Raw genomic sequence first — 18,196 nt, 5'->3', positions numbered from 1 at the left:
TGTCCTATACACACTGCACACACTGTTATCTATAGTGCTGTCCTATACACACTGCACACTGTTATCTATAGTGCTGTCCTATACACACTGCACACTGTTATCTATAGTGCTGTCCCATACACACTGCACACTGTTATCTATAGTGCTGTCCTATACACACTGCACACACTGTTATCTATAGTGCTGTCCTATACACACTGCACACTGTTATCTATAGTGCTGTCCTATACACACACTGTTATCTATAGTGCTGTCCTATACACACTGCACACTGTTATCTATAGTGCTGTCCCATACACACTACACACTGTTATCTGTAGTGCTGTCCCATACACACTGCACACTGTTATCTATAGTGCTGTCCCATACACACTGCACACTGTTATCTATAGTGCTGTCCCATACACACTACACACTGTTATCTATAGTGCTGTCCTATACACACTGCACACACTGTTATCTATAGTGCTGTCCCATACACACTGCACACTGTTATCTATAGTGCTGTCCCATACACACTGCACACTGTTATCTATAGTGCTGTCCTATACACACTGCACACACTGGTATCTATAGTGCTGTCCTATACACACACTGTTATCTATAGTGCTGTCCTATACACACTGCACACTGTTATCTATAGTGCTGTCCCATACACACACTGTTATCTATAGTGCTGTCCCATACACACTGCACACTGTTATCTATAGTGCTGTCCCATACACACTGCACACTGTTATCTATAGTGCTGTCCTATACACACTGCACACACTGTTATCTATAGTGCTGTCCCATACACACTGCGCACACTGTTATCTATAGTGCTGTCCTATACACACTGCACACACTGTTATCTATAGTGCTGTCCTATACACACTGCACACTGTTATCTATAGTGCTGTCCTATACACACTGCACACTGTTATCTATAGTGCTGTCCCATACACACTGCACACACTGTTATCTATAGTGCTGTCCTATACACACTGCACACTGTTATCTATAGTGCTGTCCCATACACACTGCACACTGTTATCTATAGTGCTGTCCTATACACACTGCACACTGTTATCTATAGTGCTGTCCTATACACACTGCACACTGTTATCTATAGTGCTGTCCCATACACACTGCGCACTGTTATCTATAGTGCTGTCCTATACACACTGCACACTGTTATCTATAGTGCTGTCCTATACACACTACACACTGTTATCTATAGTGCTGTCCCATACACACTGCACACTGTTATCTATAGTGCTGTCCCATACACACTGCACACTGTTATCTATAGTGCTGTCCTATACACACTACACACTGTTATCTATAGTGCTGTCCCATACACACTGCACACTGTTATCTATAGTGCTGTCCTATACACACTGCACACTGTTATCTATAGTGCTGTCCCATACACACTGCACACTGTTATCTATAGTGCTGTCCCATACACACTGCACACTGTTATCTATAGTGCTGTCCTATACACACTGCACACTGTTATCTATAGTGCTGTCCTATACACACTGCACACACTGTTATCTATAGTGCTGTCCCATACACACTGCGCACTGTTATCTATAGTGCTGTCCTATACACACTGCGCACACTGTTTTCTATAGTGCTGTCCCATACACACTGCACACTGTTATCTATAGTGCTGTCCCATACACACTACACACTGTTATCTATAGTGCTGTCCCATACACATACTGTTATCTATAGTGCTGTCCTATACACACACTGTTATCTATAGTGCTGTCCTATACACACTGCACACTGTTATCTATAGTGCTGTCCTATACACACTGCACACTGTTATCTATAGTGCTGTCCTATACACACTACACACTGTTATCTATAGTGCTGTCCCATACACACTGCACACACTGTTATCTATAGTGCTGTCCCATACACACTGCACACTGTTATGTATAGTGCTGTCCTATACACACTGCACACTGTTATCTATAGTGCTGTCCCATACACACTGCACACTGTTATCTATAGTGCTGTCCCATACACACTGCACACTGTTATCTATAGTGCTGTCCCATACACACTGCACACTGTAATCTATAGTGCTGTCCTATACACACACTGTTATCTATAGTGCTGTCCTATACACACTGCACACTGTTATCTATAGTGCTGTCCCATACACACTGCGATGCTGCACTGTGCCGGTCCTGTATCTTCTCTCCCTGAATATTGCTCTGAGGTCCCTGCAGTTTAGACTGCTGTCAGTTCTGTCAGTTCTCGCCTCAGGCGTCAGAAAAGCTAGAATCGGCCCTGATTGCACTGTATGGCTGTGTATTGTTCTGTATGAGTGTGTATCATTCTATCTGGAGCAGTTTTGCAGCATCTGCATTTTTTTTTTCATTTTTCTCCTTTAGTGATCAGGAGCAGAAAAAAAAACACAAGTGTGTGTGTATGTGTGTGTGGATATTACTCACATAAGCCAGGTTCACTCTATGTAAAGACATCAGCCATATTTTATAACAATGGCCGTAGTTGTGCAAAAAATGCATAGTGTGAACCTGGCCATACATACACATACATGTTACAGACACGTATACATACAGTAGTTCAGTCATACTGTACATACAGTCACACTTACTTTTGTGCAGTATAACTGGGCGTCTTCTGGTACAATTAGGAATCCGAATGCTACCAGCCAGAAGTGTGTGGGGGCCCAGCACCCTGAGGGGGAGAAGACAGCAGTCTGGGGGGGGGCACACTGCAGCACACTGTACATGACAGGTACAGGTGGAGAGAGGCAAAGCAGCCTGGGGGAGAGGGTGCAGCTATAGGGGGAACAGGGCAGTGGCTACAATGCTAGAAGACTGTGTGTGCTTCTCTCAGCTCTGCAGACTCCCCCTTCTCTCTGTCCCGACCTCTCTCTTATCTTCAGCCCAGTACCTGACATTTCTAACAGCTGAGCAGAGAGCAGGACAGGAGGGGGGGGGATGGGCAGGAAGCAGGAGCCTATAGCTGGAGGAGGCTGTGTAGCTGGAGGTTAGCAGCCAGCCTCCTCCTCAGCAGACTCTATCATACAGGGAGTACTACAGGCAGCTGCTGAGGACACATACAGGAGCTGCTGGTGGCAGCTGGAGCTAGGGCACCTATGGTCCCCTCACAGCCAACAGTCAGTGAGTGTGACTGGATGTGAATAATAGGCTGTGCTGCCCTGCCGGCACTGCTGTCCTCTACTCCTTCAGAAGAGGCAGAGTTTAAACACCTTCTGGGGTATCTACTTAAATGGGGGGGGGGGGGGGGGGTTGTTACCTACCTATTGGCGGTCCTATTTGGGCTCGTTAGGGGATGAGGAACAGACTTTTGGGGACTGACCACCAAGACCCCCACCTGACCACAAGAACAGAGACTTGTAGTTTTGTAACAGCTAGAGAGCCACATGTTAGCTACTTTAAGACCCCTTATTATGAGGTGGAAACACTGACAAACATTACTGATACCATTTCAGCAGGGCAGAGGTGTCAGGCGTGGGTGGATGCGTCATGGTTCTGCTCTCTTCCTCTCCTGTATGAGCTAATCTCATCATAGTTTACCTCTGTAAGCATGTCTGTCCAAGTAATTCTCCGGAACATGCACAACCTCACCAGGAGCTCTGCACATATGACAAAGGCTTCAGTCTTTCACAATGCAAATATTAGTAAAATAGGGATTCAAATAGCCTGTTACCATCCAGTTAATGTGACCTTAGGAGTCCAGCGTAGGCAGAGCTCAATCCTGAGAAAGGGACCCAGGATATAGCTGACATTGTGATAGATAGATAGATAGATAGATAGATAGATAGAGAGATAGATAGGAGATAGATAGATAGATAGATAGATAGATAGATAGATAGATAGAGAGATAGATAGGAGATAGATAGATAGATAGATAGATAGAGGATAGAGAGATAGATAGATAATGGATAGAGAGATAGATAGGAGATAGATAGATAGATAGATAGATAGATAGATAGATAGATAGATAGGAGATAGATAGATAGATAGATAGATAGATAGATAGATAATGGATAGAGAGAGAGATAGATAGATAGATAGATAGATAGATAGGAGATAGATAGATAATGGATAGAGAGATAGATAGATAATGGATAGAGAGATAGATAGGAGATAGATAGATAGATAGATAGATAGATAGATAGATAGATAGATAGGAGATAGATAGATAATGGATAGAGAGATAGATAGATAGATAGATAGATAGGAGATAGATAGATAGATAGATAGATAGATAGATAGATAGATAGATAGATAGGAGATAGATAGATAATGGATAGAGAGATAGATAGATAGATAGATAGATAGATAGATAGATAGATAAATAATGGATAGAGAGATAGATAGATAGATAGATAGATAGATAGGAGATAGATAGATGATAGATAGATAGATAGGAGATAGATAGATAGATAGATAGATAGATAGATAGATAGATAGATAGATAGATAATAGATGGGAGATAGATAGATAGATAGATAGATAGATAGATAGATAGATAGATTCAAGATTTTCAAGATTTGTTCTCTGTTGCAGTGCTACATGATTCAGACACACGTTTGTTTTTTTTTTTTAATGCTTTATTAGGTCAAATGATCACAGACATCATCTTCACCTTCAAAATATTCCTTCCATTCATAACTAACTTCCCAATTATAGGAATAGCTTATACAGTGTAGGGTCATAGGACGAGCATGGCAAATTTCTTCAATACAATGACCTGGTGTATAACTATAGAGGTCGCAGTAACACATCTAGCACATAGAAGGGCACCAATACTATACATGACCCAGGATGATGGGGGGCTTGGGAAAGATTTAGCATTCTGCATAGCCTGAAACTGTTAGATTTGTTTGCACATTTTAGAAGGCTGTGTCTGTGTCACCGCCCAACTATCTCTTTATTCCATCTTCTCTTCAATTTCCTTGACTTCAGTAGAGACGACTTTCCCATCAATGACCTCTTCCACGATTGTTTTCACCTTCCTGGTTTTGGTTGGATCTAAAATAAATGAGATTAGTTATTAGTAGTGTACAGTACGTTTGGTTACAAGTTAGGCCAAGTTAGGGCCCTATTCCACCGGACGATTATCATTCGCACAATCGTTAACGATTAACTATCTCAAATGACCGCTATTGCAAAAGACCTGAAAACGTTCACTCATTTCCATGGAACGATAATCATTACTTGTGATCGTATTTGCGATCATTTTTTCTTCGCTATTTCTTCGCTATTGCGTTCGTATCTACTGCGAACGACCGAACGACGTCTTATTCAATCCGAACGATTTGCAAACTTTTTGCGAACGAGCAACAATAAAAATAGGTCCAGGTCTTATAAAGCGATCAACGATTTCTCGTTCGGTCGTTAATCGTTAACTGCATTTCAACCGAACGATTATCGTTTAGATTCGAACGATTTAACGATAATCTGAACGATAATCGTCTGGTGGAATAGGGCCCTTAGTCTTAAACCAACATCATAGGCTCCAATTGTTGAAAGGTCCATTAGATTTGATGAGATGTATAGCTTAGCATGCATTGCTCATCTGCTCGTCAAAAAGACAGACATCATGAGAGAACTGGACATATCCCATTATAAGTCAATGGGGTCTGTCGGACACTTAATATCCATCATTTGATGGATCTGAAGCTACCATCATTCTAACCATTCTAACAGAAACCATGCTAGCTGTGCGAACTGAGTCTTGGAGATAGGTGTCATCCTCATGGTCAGTAAATCCATATTCAATATATTCGATATTTGGCATATTCTACGACTATCCTCAATCAACTCTCAAAACTGTTAAAAGAATGTATTTAACCATGCATTTTTGGCAGCAATGCTGGACATCTTGGTATGGGAGCATCCAGAAAATCTTGGAGTAAACCATAGAAGTCACTTGGTCTCCCTTTATGGTAGGTATGTACTTAAAGGGGTTTTATCCAGCGTTAGAAAAACATGGCCACTTTCACAACTCTTGTCTCTAGTTCAGGTGTGGTTTGCAATTATGCTCTATTCACGTCAATGAGTTGCAAAACCCTAGAGTTGTGCTTTGTCTGGAAGAAAGTGGCCATGTTTTTCTATCACCTCTTCAAGGACCAGTTTTCTAGTTAAAATGACACTGACCTTTCTTGGAGTCGACTGATGATGCCTGTGATTGGGTCTGCTGTACTGCGATGGTCCTGTACATAGAAAAATTAATGTTTATTATATCAACATCTTACTGTAACTCTCAAGATAGACCATAGTCTTCTTTAATGTGTTTTCACATCCCATTTACTCATCAGAAAAAAACAACTTTTTTTTCAAAATTTCTAAATTCTCAGCCATTTTACGACCATCCCTTCCACTACTTATCATGCCTTATTTGTTGTTCCTACATGTTTCTTACCCAATTTCTCCCTCCAACAGGCGTCTGTAGGTCTCAATCTCCATCTCTAGCCTGGTTTTGATGTCCAAAAGTCGGAGATACTCTGCTTTCTGCCTTTCCATATCAGATCTGACCTGCTGCAACTGTTCTTCAACGCTGCTGATCTGGGCCTGGAGCTGGCTGAGCTGAACGCAGTAGCGACCTTCTGTCTCTGCCAAAGTTCCTTCAAGAGCATTTTTCTATGATAGGTGAGATTATAGAATTGGAATTATTCAGGACAGTATATAGCACAATAATGTTTTCTAGATGTTGCAATAAAAATAACCACACAATCTGGTACTGTCTGTATTGTCTCACCATTGACATCTGAGTCTGAAGTTCAATTTCAAGACTTTGTAGTGTGCGTCTAAGTTCTGAAATCTCTGTGCGGCTTGTCTGGACTTCCTGTACTCCAACTGAGATTTCCTTTTTAAGGTCATTGCTCTGTAATAAGTAACATGGTCGATGAGTTTTAAAAAAAAAAAATCCAAAAAAATAAAAAAAAAGTTTGAAAAATTTCTACAAAATGAGCTCTACCTTCTTGAGGAACCATTCCTCAACTTCTCTGCGGTTCTTCTCAGCAACATTTTCATACTCCGCTCTCATCTCATTCAGAAGTGCAGTAAGGTCCACACCCGGGGCAGCGTCCATTTCAACATTCACTACACCACTGCCTCCCTTATGGGAACTCATCTCCTATGAAGAAGAAACACAATCTTATTAATCACACTCATAGTTGTACATCGTCTAGAGAAAATATCTGTTAGGTAAAACCAGGTTTTTTACCTCTTGGTGGTTCTTCTTCAGGAAGGCAAGCTCTTCACTCAAGGATTCAAGCTGCAGCTCAAGGTCAGATCTTGAAAGGGTCAGTTCATCCAACACTCGTCGAAGGCCATTGATATCACTCTCCACACTCTGACGGAGAGCAAGCTCGTTCTCATACCTGATGATATATGGATTATTAATATATGTCATCACTAACGGATATCATAACTAGTGTTGAGCTGACATTGCAAACTGTTTGGATTTAGCAACATTCTCCGGACCCAAACCTATGGTGTATCCATGTTTCCCTGGACTCCCTAGGACGGCATCCAACTTCTGCAGCCATGGTGAATCAAATGCTGAACGTTCGGATTTAGAAAAAGTTGCCGAACCCAAACAGTTTGACAGGTCCTCTCGACACTAATCATAACTTTCCATTAAATACTCAGTTCGGCAATGTGCACTTATTTTCTAGGGTTTTAGGGTAAGTTGCCACCAGACAAAAAGAACAAAATGATAAGGCAGTTTTGGTGCAAGTGCCTGATCCTTAGACCCCCTATCATCTAGTTGGGAGGCCACCATACACATTTTATCTAGTGTGTATGGCCAGTCTTAGATTTCATAAGAAGATCTCCACCTTGTTTGGCTAGATAGGATCACCAAATGGCCATGAGGGAACAGATTTCTCCTGAGAGGTTTGGGTCACAGAGCAGTGTATATGCTACCCATATTAACAGTAACCACTGGGGACATAAGTAGAAAATGTTAGAGATAGATAGATAGATAGATAGATAGATAGATAGATAGATAGATAGATAGATAGAGTCATTGGTGGAGCCCCCTAAGGATCCCAAGGTCCTCCCTTAAGCATTGCCACAAGGCTTCAGGTATCTTTTTTTTTATTTATTTTTTTATTGCCCGTAATGTTTAATGCTTTGAAATGCACTAGAGAAAAGTTGCATGGGCAAAGAGATAACACACTCACTTCATCCTGAAGTCATCGGCTGCCAGCCTGGCATTATCAATCTGGAGAACAATCCGGGCATTGCCTGTACTTTCAGAAAGGATCTATAGAGAAAACAAAAAGGATAATATAAGTCATTAAGAAGTTCAAAAGTTTTTGTTCTGACCCTTTCAAGTTAATAGTAATCATATACAACCAATACACCAGCAGATGCATCATCTTTTATTGATATCTTTTTTATAAGTTTATTTGTATAATTTTATTACCCTGTATAATGGTAAATTATATCCTAATAAGGATCGGATTTCAGGCGCATCGTAAAAAGTTGTACAGAACGTGCCAAATGGGATAAGTGCCAAGACTAAAGAAATTCAGAAGATATTAGGTGTAGCTGAACTTCAAATGAAAAACGTGTCAAGAATTTAGTAAATGAAGGTCAATTTAACAGTCTTTTTTGTGACGTAAAAACCATGAAAAACACCACCTGTGTGTCTGACCATAGCCCAAACCCTTATATTGTCTGTTGTCGAATCAGAACCTAGGACCCTACTGTGGCAAGTCACAAGTGCTAACCACCGAGCCATCACCTCTAGACATGAAACATTGCCAAGGTCACCCATAAACAGTGACCATCCAATTGTTTATTGCCTTCTGGGTAGGGTTAAAGGATTATCCCAGGATTCAAATCTATCCGAAGGTTTGGTGATAGGTATCTCATTGGTGGGGTCTCAACCACGAAAATGAGAAGAATCAGAAGATGTTGCGTTAAGTCTAAGACGTGAACATGCGAAGACCCCTTACTTGTTAACTTGGCTTGCTTATGGTTTCATTATATGTTAAGAAGGTAAAGAAGGGTTAGAAAAAGTAGACATTGGAAAGCAATGGAGTTGTCCATGAGGGTATATCATTATTGTACATATCACTTCTCTTCTGATCAACTCGTATCTTAGGTCTACAAGTATCTTACCTTTTCTTTCCTAAACCATAAAAAGGAACAACCTGGGTATAAGGAATTGTTTGTATTGTCTCCTCTTTGTCTTCATCCTGTTTTAGATGGCCGTCCCTACTATTGTTTTCTCCTAACATGTGGTCCCTTTGATTCGGTTGCACAAACAGGTGGATTGTTTGCTTTCTATGTGATCTAGTTTTTTATTATTCTTCAGTGTTAGATGAACATGATGGAAAAACTCCATGAAGAGAAAGTATGTCTTTCATTGAGAGCCCTGGAGCGTCTGCTCCATGTAAACAGTGGAAATATATCCATCCATGTTGGCTGCATTAAGTAAAAGTAATTGCTTCTGTATTGCTACAACCTTGTTTTATACTTTAGTAATTTGCATTAGGTTTCACTGGTTATTGTTTTTTTATTACTGCTATTATTTTATTGTATATTATGGCTACTATGGGGGGGAATTATCAAACTGGTGTAAAGTAGAATTGGGAAGGTTCTCTAAAAACTTGGACGACCATCATTGCACTAAAAGGTATAATCCTACTTTTGGAGGAGCTCATAAGAGGTTGCATTTTCATAGACATCAATGAATGCTGTATACCAGTATTTGCATCCACTTCTTTTGGTGGTTCATTCAGATCATGGAGACCTCAATAATTTGACCTTCTGAGTAAAATATCAGAAAATACTTTAATATGTCCACCTCTTTTCTAAGAGGGGAGATTTATCAAACTGATGTAAAGTAGAGTTGTCTTAGTTGCCCCTAGCAACCAATCAGATTCCTCTTTTCCTTCCTCACAGATTCTTTGAAAAATAAAAGGTGGAACCTGATTGGTTGCTAGGGTTAACTACGACAATTTGACCTTCTAACGTGTCTCATTGAAGCATCTGAAGACAAGTCATGTAGAGATGAGCGCAACCCGAGCATGGTTGAGTATGATCGTTTGTCATTTGACTACTGATAGCTGAAGAAGTTGGATGCCACCCTAGGAAGTCTAGGAAAATATGAATAGAGCCTATGGCCTACAGCTGTATCCATGTTTTCCAGAACTCTCTAGGGCTACAATGCAACTTCTTCAGCTACCGGTATTCAGATGCTGAACAATCATGCTTTAGCATGCTCGATTTTAGATTATCTCTAGTCATGTGCAAAGAATAGATCATATTACAGATGTAGCAGAGGTAAGTTTGTCATTAGCACATGACATCATGGATGGCTATTACAAGGCATTGTCAATACAATTTTTTTCGTTCTGTGATAGGAGCATCAAAACTAAGAGGATCAGTTACATTATCGCCATGTACCCTATTGACTTATAATGGTTCTATTGCGGTATCCATTGTTTTGAAGGAAGAATAGCGCCACATGCTGCCTATTCAATATGACAGAATCTGTAATGGAGCCTCAAATGGATATATAAACACATTTTATGTCATGATCCTAATATGTGTTATCTATGGATTTACATAGGTCTTCCTGTAAACACAAATGGGGAGATTTATAAGGAACGGCTTACTCTTACACCCGTGTCCTATTACCTGGCCAAAATTAGTAACGGACCTGTGGATGACCTGCGCCTGTCCCAGGGTTGTGCAGAAAGCTATGGTCTATGTCTGTTGCCAGGTGGAAACCTCTTTGCCGTACCACAACCCCCTCCCACCCACCAGGCAAACAGGGCTTACAGCTGGTATATGCCACAAAAAGTTAAAAATCTACGTCTTTGTCATGGCGTACGCCAGGGGCGCATCTTTGGTAAAATGCATCCTATTTCCTAACTCTGCACTGTACCCCCCATAGGACATAGGTTACTTGCCTTGCTCTTAAGATCCTCGATGACCTGGAAGTACTTGGAGTAATCTCGGGCTTGGTTGTTGTTGATGAAATGATGCTGATCGTACCATTCCCGAATTTTCTTCTCCAGCTCAGAATTTGCCAACTCCAAAGCTCTCACTTTCTCCAGGTAGGAAGCCAGACGATCATTCAGATTTTGCATGGTCTGCTTCTCTCCGCCAAGCAGAAGACTATCGCCACCACCAAAACCAGAGCTGGCATAGCTGATCTTGGCACTTTGAGATGACAATCCTCCACCAAAGCCAACTCCGGACAAGGATCCAGTGCTGAATCCTCCATAGCTGCTGCCCCGGTTGCTTTGCATCTTTTGGCTGGATGTTTTAATCTGTACAGTGTTGGTATAAGACATGTTGTGGTGATGAGGAGCACCAGCGATCAGACAGGAGGACTCTGTACCACAGCAGGATCACCTTGTTGTAGGGAGTATACAGGAGGCTGAGTTCTCTACTCCGGTGTGTCGCCTATATATGAGAGAGTGGGTGGGTCCCTGCATGTTCACTGTGAACATTCTTCTTTTCCCACCTAAGCATTTATTTACGGTCCGTCTACTTGCTGAGCCTGCTGTGCCCACCTGTTGAGAAACAACAGATGCAACCATCATCTGTCTCTAAAAAGTGCCTGGAGCATTCCTAGTCTGTGACAATAGAACAGAGGTGGGGTGAGATCTAACTTTTATGAGTAGACTTTTTTTTGTCATACCTCTTGCCCTTGTATTTTTACTGCTATAAGAGATGTAAAACCCATGGATGAACAGCTGTTACTTCTCTGCACATGCTGGGAGTTGTAGTATTTCAACATCTAAAGTGCCAGAACTTGCGGAGGAGACCACTGGCTTATAGACATATACGTTTCTGTTACAGCCCACATTCCCACATTGACCCTGCAGGTTTTACATAGTGGTGGTCTCCAGCCTGTGACATGCCCTGACAGTCAAGCTGGGAGGTTTCATTTTGCAACATGAGATGGGATACAGAGATGTTTGCATTGCGGTATTGTGGTATTCCCTAATAATATCATCTGCTAAAGGTTTTCATCTATTCAAGCTACTGGCCATCTATGGTTTGTTTGATGACATAGATCAAAGGCCATATGGTAATTGAAAGGGCAATAAGTTATTAGGGACCACTTAACGGCTTACCTCTATCTGCTGGGTACTTGAATGTATTTTTGTTGTTATTGTTGTTATCTTTACTTGTCGCGGAGCGGAGTTGGATGCATTGCTCTGACACATACATGGTACACCTATGGACAATGGACACTTGTCCAGCCAAGGAGAATCTGTGATGGGCACATGATGAAGAAGGGCATTTGTGGCAGTGCACTCTGAGGAAGTCCCTGGCTGGTTTATGGTGTCTAGGGTAATAAAGGTATTCATAGTCCATTCTAAGGTTGCACCTGGAGCTCCAGTCCTGAGCAATCACCAAGTTTGCTAAGCCTCCCCCCCCCCCCCAAACCTGTCCCTGGGTAGAGGCACTATGGGCTTTTACCGCTGACACTATGGTTGGGTATTTCTGATAAAGACTTAAAGGGTCCAGGATAATATGATAATTGGGCATCCTGCTGGCGCTGTGGGGGTCATGTCATTAATGTATACTTACTTGTCTTGCTCCCCTGCTGCTTTCAGATCCTAGGTTGTGCACCCTCTGCCTCTCTATGCCCAATTATCACATCATCCCGGACAACCCCTTTAAGCCTGCATTCATACGTTCAGTGATTTTCAAGGTCTGTGGATGAAGTCTGCTATCTACCTCCATGATCTTTGAAAAAACATCCGTTTTTCATCCGTGTCCAGGTTTTACAAGGAACTGTTTAAAACTTTTTAAATTACACTGATTACATCACATCCATGTTTTCCACGGATTGCACGGATGTCAGATCCGTGAAATTCGTGAAAAACACGGATCTCATAGACTTCTATGGGGGAATCCGTGCCATGATCTTGTCCAAGTTACGACACGTCCTACTTCTTCATTGAAAGGATTGCGGATGCGTGAAAAAATGAACTGTGTGAATAGCCCAATAGAAAGCAATGGGCTATAAAATTGTCCATGATCACAGATCCGTGATCACAAAAATCCTCACAGAATATGTGAATAAGGCCAAAGGTTGGGCCCCTTTTCCCTATTCATCGTGATAAGGAATAATTGGTGTGCCATATTAACTGGGCCCCAAATTATAATTGTATCTGAATAATTACATAGTAAACATCTTTTGGACATTAGCAGATGGGTATCTATTCCAATAGTTGTAAAGGTTGGCATTGACTAAATAAAGAATAGTAATAATCATGTAACATTATATAGGACACTGCTATGAGAGTTAAGAAACTGAGCTCCAATGAATCCAGTGTTTTCCTATGATATCCAGTTACGCTATGCGTTGCTAAGTATAGGCCCCTCTTGCCAGCCTGACTCGATTTCATGGTGACATAATAGTCTACGTCAACTTGTCATGCTGGTTTTCTACTATAATCCCTTTACATCGATTATAGGTTGCATCCACAAGAATAAAAAAAAAGGTCATGCTCAATTGATCTTCAAGGATGCTTGAAATTTTAAAATGGTCACAGCTAATATTAGGCAAGATTATACATCTACAGTATATAGTCAAGTTAAAAAAAACTATAGTGCTATGATAACTATTCTTTTTTCTTTGTTTAATAGACTGTAGAGATGACCGCAACTCAAGCATTTTGAGTCCGATCATTCCGCATTTCAATACCAATGGTTAAAGAAGTTGGATACAGCCCTGGGGAGTCCTGGAAAAGATTAATACAGCCTATGGCCATAGCACCCCAAACCAAGAACTGCTCTTTGAATCTACAGTATATATTGGGACCGGACGACCTTGTAATGTGTATGGAAACCACTCCGATTCTTGGGGAAGAAGATTGGGCATAACCATCCTTTTAGCGGAGACTAGCGTGATTGAGCATAGCTGAGATCTGTTGGCGGAAAGGGAGTTCAGCTGATAGCTATCTTATGTGTATCACCAGTTTAACAGAGTGTTGACTGATAAGGTGCTGACAATTTTTGGCCCCCACCTCAACAAGTACGTAAAATGAATATTTAGCAAATTCTTGCCTATAAATATCCAAGAAAATGAATGAATAAGCAATGAGAAGTACAAATACTGTACATCCACACGTAAGCACTCTCACCTGCACAGCACAGGCTAAGCCACTCTTCGAAGGCAAACTTTCTTTGTTTGATCTCAGCTTGCAGTTGTCTCCAGGACGTGAAACTGTGGAAATAGTCTTATCCTATCAAGGTGACATGCTTGATTAGTATCATCACTATATTAGATAATCACTTAAAGGGAACCTGTTACCATGAAAATGCTATCTACTCTATCCGCATCAAGTTCCTGAGACGGACTTTGCATTGGGTGCCTGGACAGCAACAATGTTCTTCATTGCACATCCCATTATTTATTGCCTCTTCTTTTCTTATGGACAGTATCTATACCTAGGTTGCCAACAATAGAGCTGCTCTATTGGGGTAATTCTGCAATGGTCTCTCCAAAGTTCCCCTCTATAATGATACCCCTTCATTGAAAGAATACAGGAGACAGTACAGAGCCAGCACCATGGGGGCCCTTGAAAACCCAAGCTAAGAGAGGGGTACCTGCTGTAACCAACTGACCCATGGGCCTACGTACCTCTGAAATTGACTCTGAAAGGACTCTACTACATGGGACAATTATCGTGCGGAAAATCTTTAAAACGTTCAAATTTAAACTATAATTGTCTGGTCTAATTGCAAGACAACAATCGAAAAATAGTTCCTGTGTCGTTTATTTTTATCTGACCCTAAAATCGTTGTTAATCGTTTGCCAATCATTCTCTGTAATTCCACATTCGTTCACTGCAGTTCCGCATTCGTTCACTAATCGATCCTTCTTTTGCTGGGATCAGATGAAGTAAACGATCGTTGTAACAATCGTAACTAACGACTATCGTTCTGCGTAATGTGGTGAAGGATTCCAGGCAATGATGCTTTTACACGGAATGATTATCGTTCGAATTTTGACGCTAGCGATCGCATTTGAGCGATAAACGGCTCGTGTAAACCCAGCGAACGATCAAGCGACGAGCGAGAAATCGTTCATTTTGATCTTTTAACATGTTCTCAGATAGTCGTTGGTCGTTCGCTAAAAAATTGCAGATCACTTTGTGTTAACAGTCTTTCACTGACTCACCCTATGTGTGAGATAGGTTTAAGTGATCTTAAAACGATAGCAATAACGATTTTTCCAAGCGTTAATCGCTGATCGTTATAAAAAAACACATTGGTGCCTCAAAATCGTTAAACCATTGATTGGGCGAATTATCGCTCTGTGTAAAAGGACCATTAACGATAAGGGATCTTGTTTACGATCGTTTATCGTTAATCATTAATTGTTTAAAAAATCGCTTTGTCTAATAGGACCCTAAAGATGAGCGGACCTTGAGCATGCTGCATTTGGTTACCAGTGACTGCAGAAGTTTGATGCAGCCCTAAGGAATCCTGTAAAACACGGATGTCCACACTACATAAAAGTACGGCCGTTGTTGCCATCGGCAACAACGGCCGTACTTTATGCAATGTGGAACATTGCCTACATTTCTATGGGATCCCAGCCGGAGCGTATACACATCGTATGCGCTCCAGCTGGGATCCCATGCTGCGCCGCAAATAACTGACATGTTAGTTTTCTGCAGCCGCAATCCAATGAATTGTGGCTGTAGGAAACCCTGTCAGTTCACACAATGAAGCAAGCGGCTCCGGCCGCTTGCTTCATTGTGTGCTTCAGGAGGTTCTGATGCGGGCGCGCGCTGATGTGCCCGCATCAGAACCCTGCGGCCGGGATGATCCGGGCAGAGACCACGGAACGGCCGGGATGATCCGGGCAGAGACCACGGAACGGCCGGGATGATCCGGGCAGAGACCACGGAACGGCTGGTCTCTTTACGTAGTGTGATCATAGCCTATAGCTGAAAGTAACTTATCTCTAGCCCTGACACAGTAACCATAGTGTATTGACAGCTCCTAATCCACGGAGTTCAATAATTAGATTAGATTATAGGATTGCTATCATGTAATTATCCTACTAAATCTTTATGGGAGTGTGATATATAGAGTTATAATGTATAGAACTGGTACAAAGGTGCATACGAACCTTCCTCTGCATAATCTATGGATGTGATCTTAATGATGTGACAGTAATCCTAATTTGTGCAGCCAGGGTGCGGCTAAGTACGTCTTCCATTCCTTTTACACTTCATCACCGTTCTCTGTCATTCCCTCCTATGATTTTCAATTGAGACATGTCATTTCCACACAGGTGAATGGAGGTAATGATTATTATGTACCTGGGTGGGGGAGAATTGCTGAACACTTTATTTTCTTGGTATGTGAATCCCCAATATGTCCTGGGAGTGATGATTTATTACTGCCAGGGGTGAGGCCCAATGTTATTGCAGCTTTTTCTATTTTGCTGCCAGAAAACCAGTTTTGCATTTGACGAAATGATCCCCTTATTCAGAGTCAGACACCCATGACTGCGGAGACACAATAATGGTGTGTACTCAGCAAATGAACCGTCTGGTGCACAAAAGTGCAAGGAGCTTCAGGCACAAGAACTTGTTTCGGTGTCCTTTGACCTTGACAGTCTCGTGTTAGGGCAGAGGGACAGTCTCGTTTCAAGCCCTTATAACTACCAACTTCTGTTTGTTAGAAAGAGGAGGATGAGCAAGTTTAAGTAAGGATCAAGGGCAAATTGTGATGGCTAGACGACTGGTCAAAGCATCTCCAGAATGATAGGTCTTGAGAGGTTTACTACTTTGCAGTGGCTAGTACTTGCCAAAAGTGCTTCAGGGCAAGACAAAAGGACCAGCAAGAGAGTCATTAATGGCCAAGAAAAATTGATATGTGTTGGGTGCAAAGTCTAGCCCATCTGGTCCGATCCCACAGAAGAACTACTTTACGGTGGAGCAAATTACTCAAAAAGTACGGCCAGAAAGGAGTCAGAACACACAGGGCATTGCCATTTGCTGTATGCGGGGCTGTGTAGCTGCAGAAGAGTCAGAGTATGCCTGTCCCCTGCCTACAATGGGCACATGGGTATCAGAACTGGAACAGGAAGCAATGGAAGAAGGCAGTCTGGTGAATCAGGTTTTATTTTACATCATGTGGATGGTCGGGTGAGGCATGTCACTTACCAGGGGAGAAGATGGCACCAGAATGCACTAAGGATAATGGGCAATTTGTTGGGAGACCTTGGGTCACCTACCTAACCATTGTGAATTTTAGGTCCCCCCTCTTCATGGCAGTGGTATTCCCTCATGGCAGTGTTTGATAATGAGGGACATGACAAAGAGTTCAGGGGGTTAAATTTGGTCCTTAGATTGTAGTCTGATCCATGAAGGCCACACCTCACAACTTACAGGTAGTATTGGGCGGACCTTTCAAACTGTAGTCGGCATCGTTCTCTGCCAAGAAAACATGGATACAGCCTGAGGCTGTATCCATGTTTTCCAGGACTCCCTAGGATGGCATCCAACTTCTGCAGCCATAGGGAATCAAATGATTTGCGTTCTGAGAATGTTGTCAAAACCCAAGTGAGTGGTTTGACAGATTCGCTCAACACTACTTACAGTATCTCCTGCTGACTTCTTGGTGCAGATACCGCAAGACAACTTTACAGGTCTTTGGAGTCCAGACCTCAATAGATTGCTTCTCAGGCTCCCAGCTCGCTGGTGTCTCGCTTAGGCTAGGTTCACACTGCGTTTGCAGCATCCGTTTAACGGATCCGTTTTTTTTTAACGGTCAAAAAAGTAGTGTCAACAGTACTTTATTGTTCGTAAAAAAAACGCATCCGTTTCGATCCGTTTTTTTTATAATGGAAGTCATTATAAAATGGAAGTGGAAAAACGGATAAAAAACGGATGCACACAAATGCATCCGTTTTTTTGCAATCCGTTTTTTTCAAAAAACGGATCCGTTAATTGGATGCTGAAACCTGTGAACCTAGCCTTAGCCAATCGGTGCGCTGCCCTGCTGCAACCACTGATTGGCTGAGTGGGACACCAGGGGACCAGGAGCCTGAGAAGCCAGCGGGAGCACGGCCAAATAACGTATTCGCCTGGTGCTCGCGTGGTGAGTTAATTGGAAAGGGCCTTTACATCATGGCATCGAAATGGAAAATCCACTGCGAGTATGTAAAGCTATAGAAGATGACA

General features: G+C 42.0%; 1 protein-coding gene across 3 annotated transcripts; it reads right to left on the bottom strand.

Moving 5' to 3' along the window:
- Positions 1-4,645: 4,645 nt before the first annotated feature.
- LOC138772780 (keratin, type I cytoskeletal 12-like) lies at positions 4,646-12,166 on the bottom strand. Of its 3 annotated transcripts, XM_069953437.1 has the most exons (9): positions 12,113-12,166; positions 10,937-11,545; positions 8,192-8,274; positions 7,228-7,384; positions 6,979-7,137; positions 6,760-6,885; positions 6,424-6,641; positions 6,159-6,214; positions 4,646-5,030 (listed from the first exon to the last, which is right to left on the bottom strand). In XM_069953437.1, the coding sequence occupies exons 2-9, from the start codon at positions 11,321-11,323 to the stop codon at positions 4,930-4,932; spliced, it is 1,287 nt and encodes a 428-aa protein (XP_069809538.1). In that variant the 5' UTR covers positions 11,324-11,545; positions 12,113-12,166; the 3' UTR covers positions 4,646-4,929. The 3 variants fall into 3 exon arrangements, with proteins under 3 accessions (XP_069809538.1, XP_069809539.1, XP_069809541.1); XM_069953438.1 differs by lacking the exon at positions 12,113-12,166 and having other exon boundaries at positions 10,937-11,564; XM_069953440.1 differs by lacking the exons at positions 10,937-11,545; positions 12,113-12,166 and adding an exon at positions 9,724-9,825.
- Positions 12,167-18,196: the final 6,030 nt, after the last annotated feature.

Source organism: Dendropsophus ebraccatus, chromosome 14 (genome assembly GCF_027789765.1).
Source record: "Dendropsophus ebraccatus isolate aDenEbr1 chromosome 14, aDenEbr1.pat, whole genome shotgun sequence".
NCBI lineage: Eukaryota > Metazoa > Chordata > Amphibia > Anura > Hylidae > Dendropsophus > Dendropsophus ebraccatus.
This window is presented reverse-complemented; position numbering and strand designations above follow the sequence as displayed.

Excerpts from the sequence above, each read along its gene's own strand:
- LOC138772780 (XM_069953437.1), bottom strand. The coding sequence starts at position 11,323 with ATGTCTTATACCAACACTGTACAGATTAAAACATCCAGCCAAAAGATG. Across the intron at positions 8,275-10,936 it reads TCGAGGATCTTAAGAGCAAG|ATCCTTTCTGAAAGTACAGG; the intron begins GCAAGTAACCTA and ends TTTTCTCTATAG. Across the intron at positions 5,031-6,158 it reads ATCAGTCGACTCCAAGAAAG|ATCCAACCAAAACCAGGAAG; the intron begins GTCAGTGTCATT and ends CATTTATTTTAG.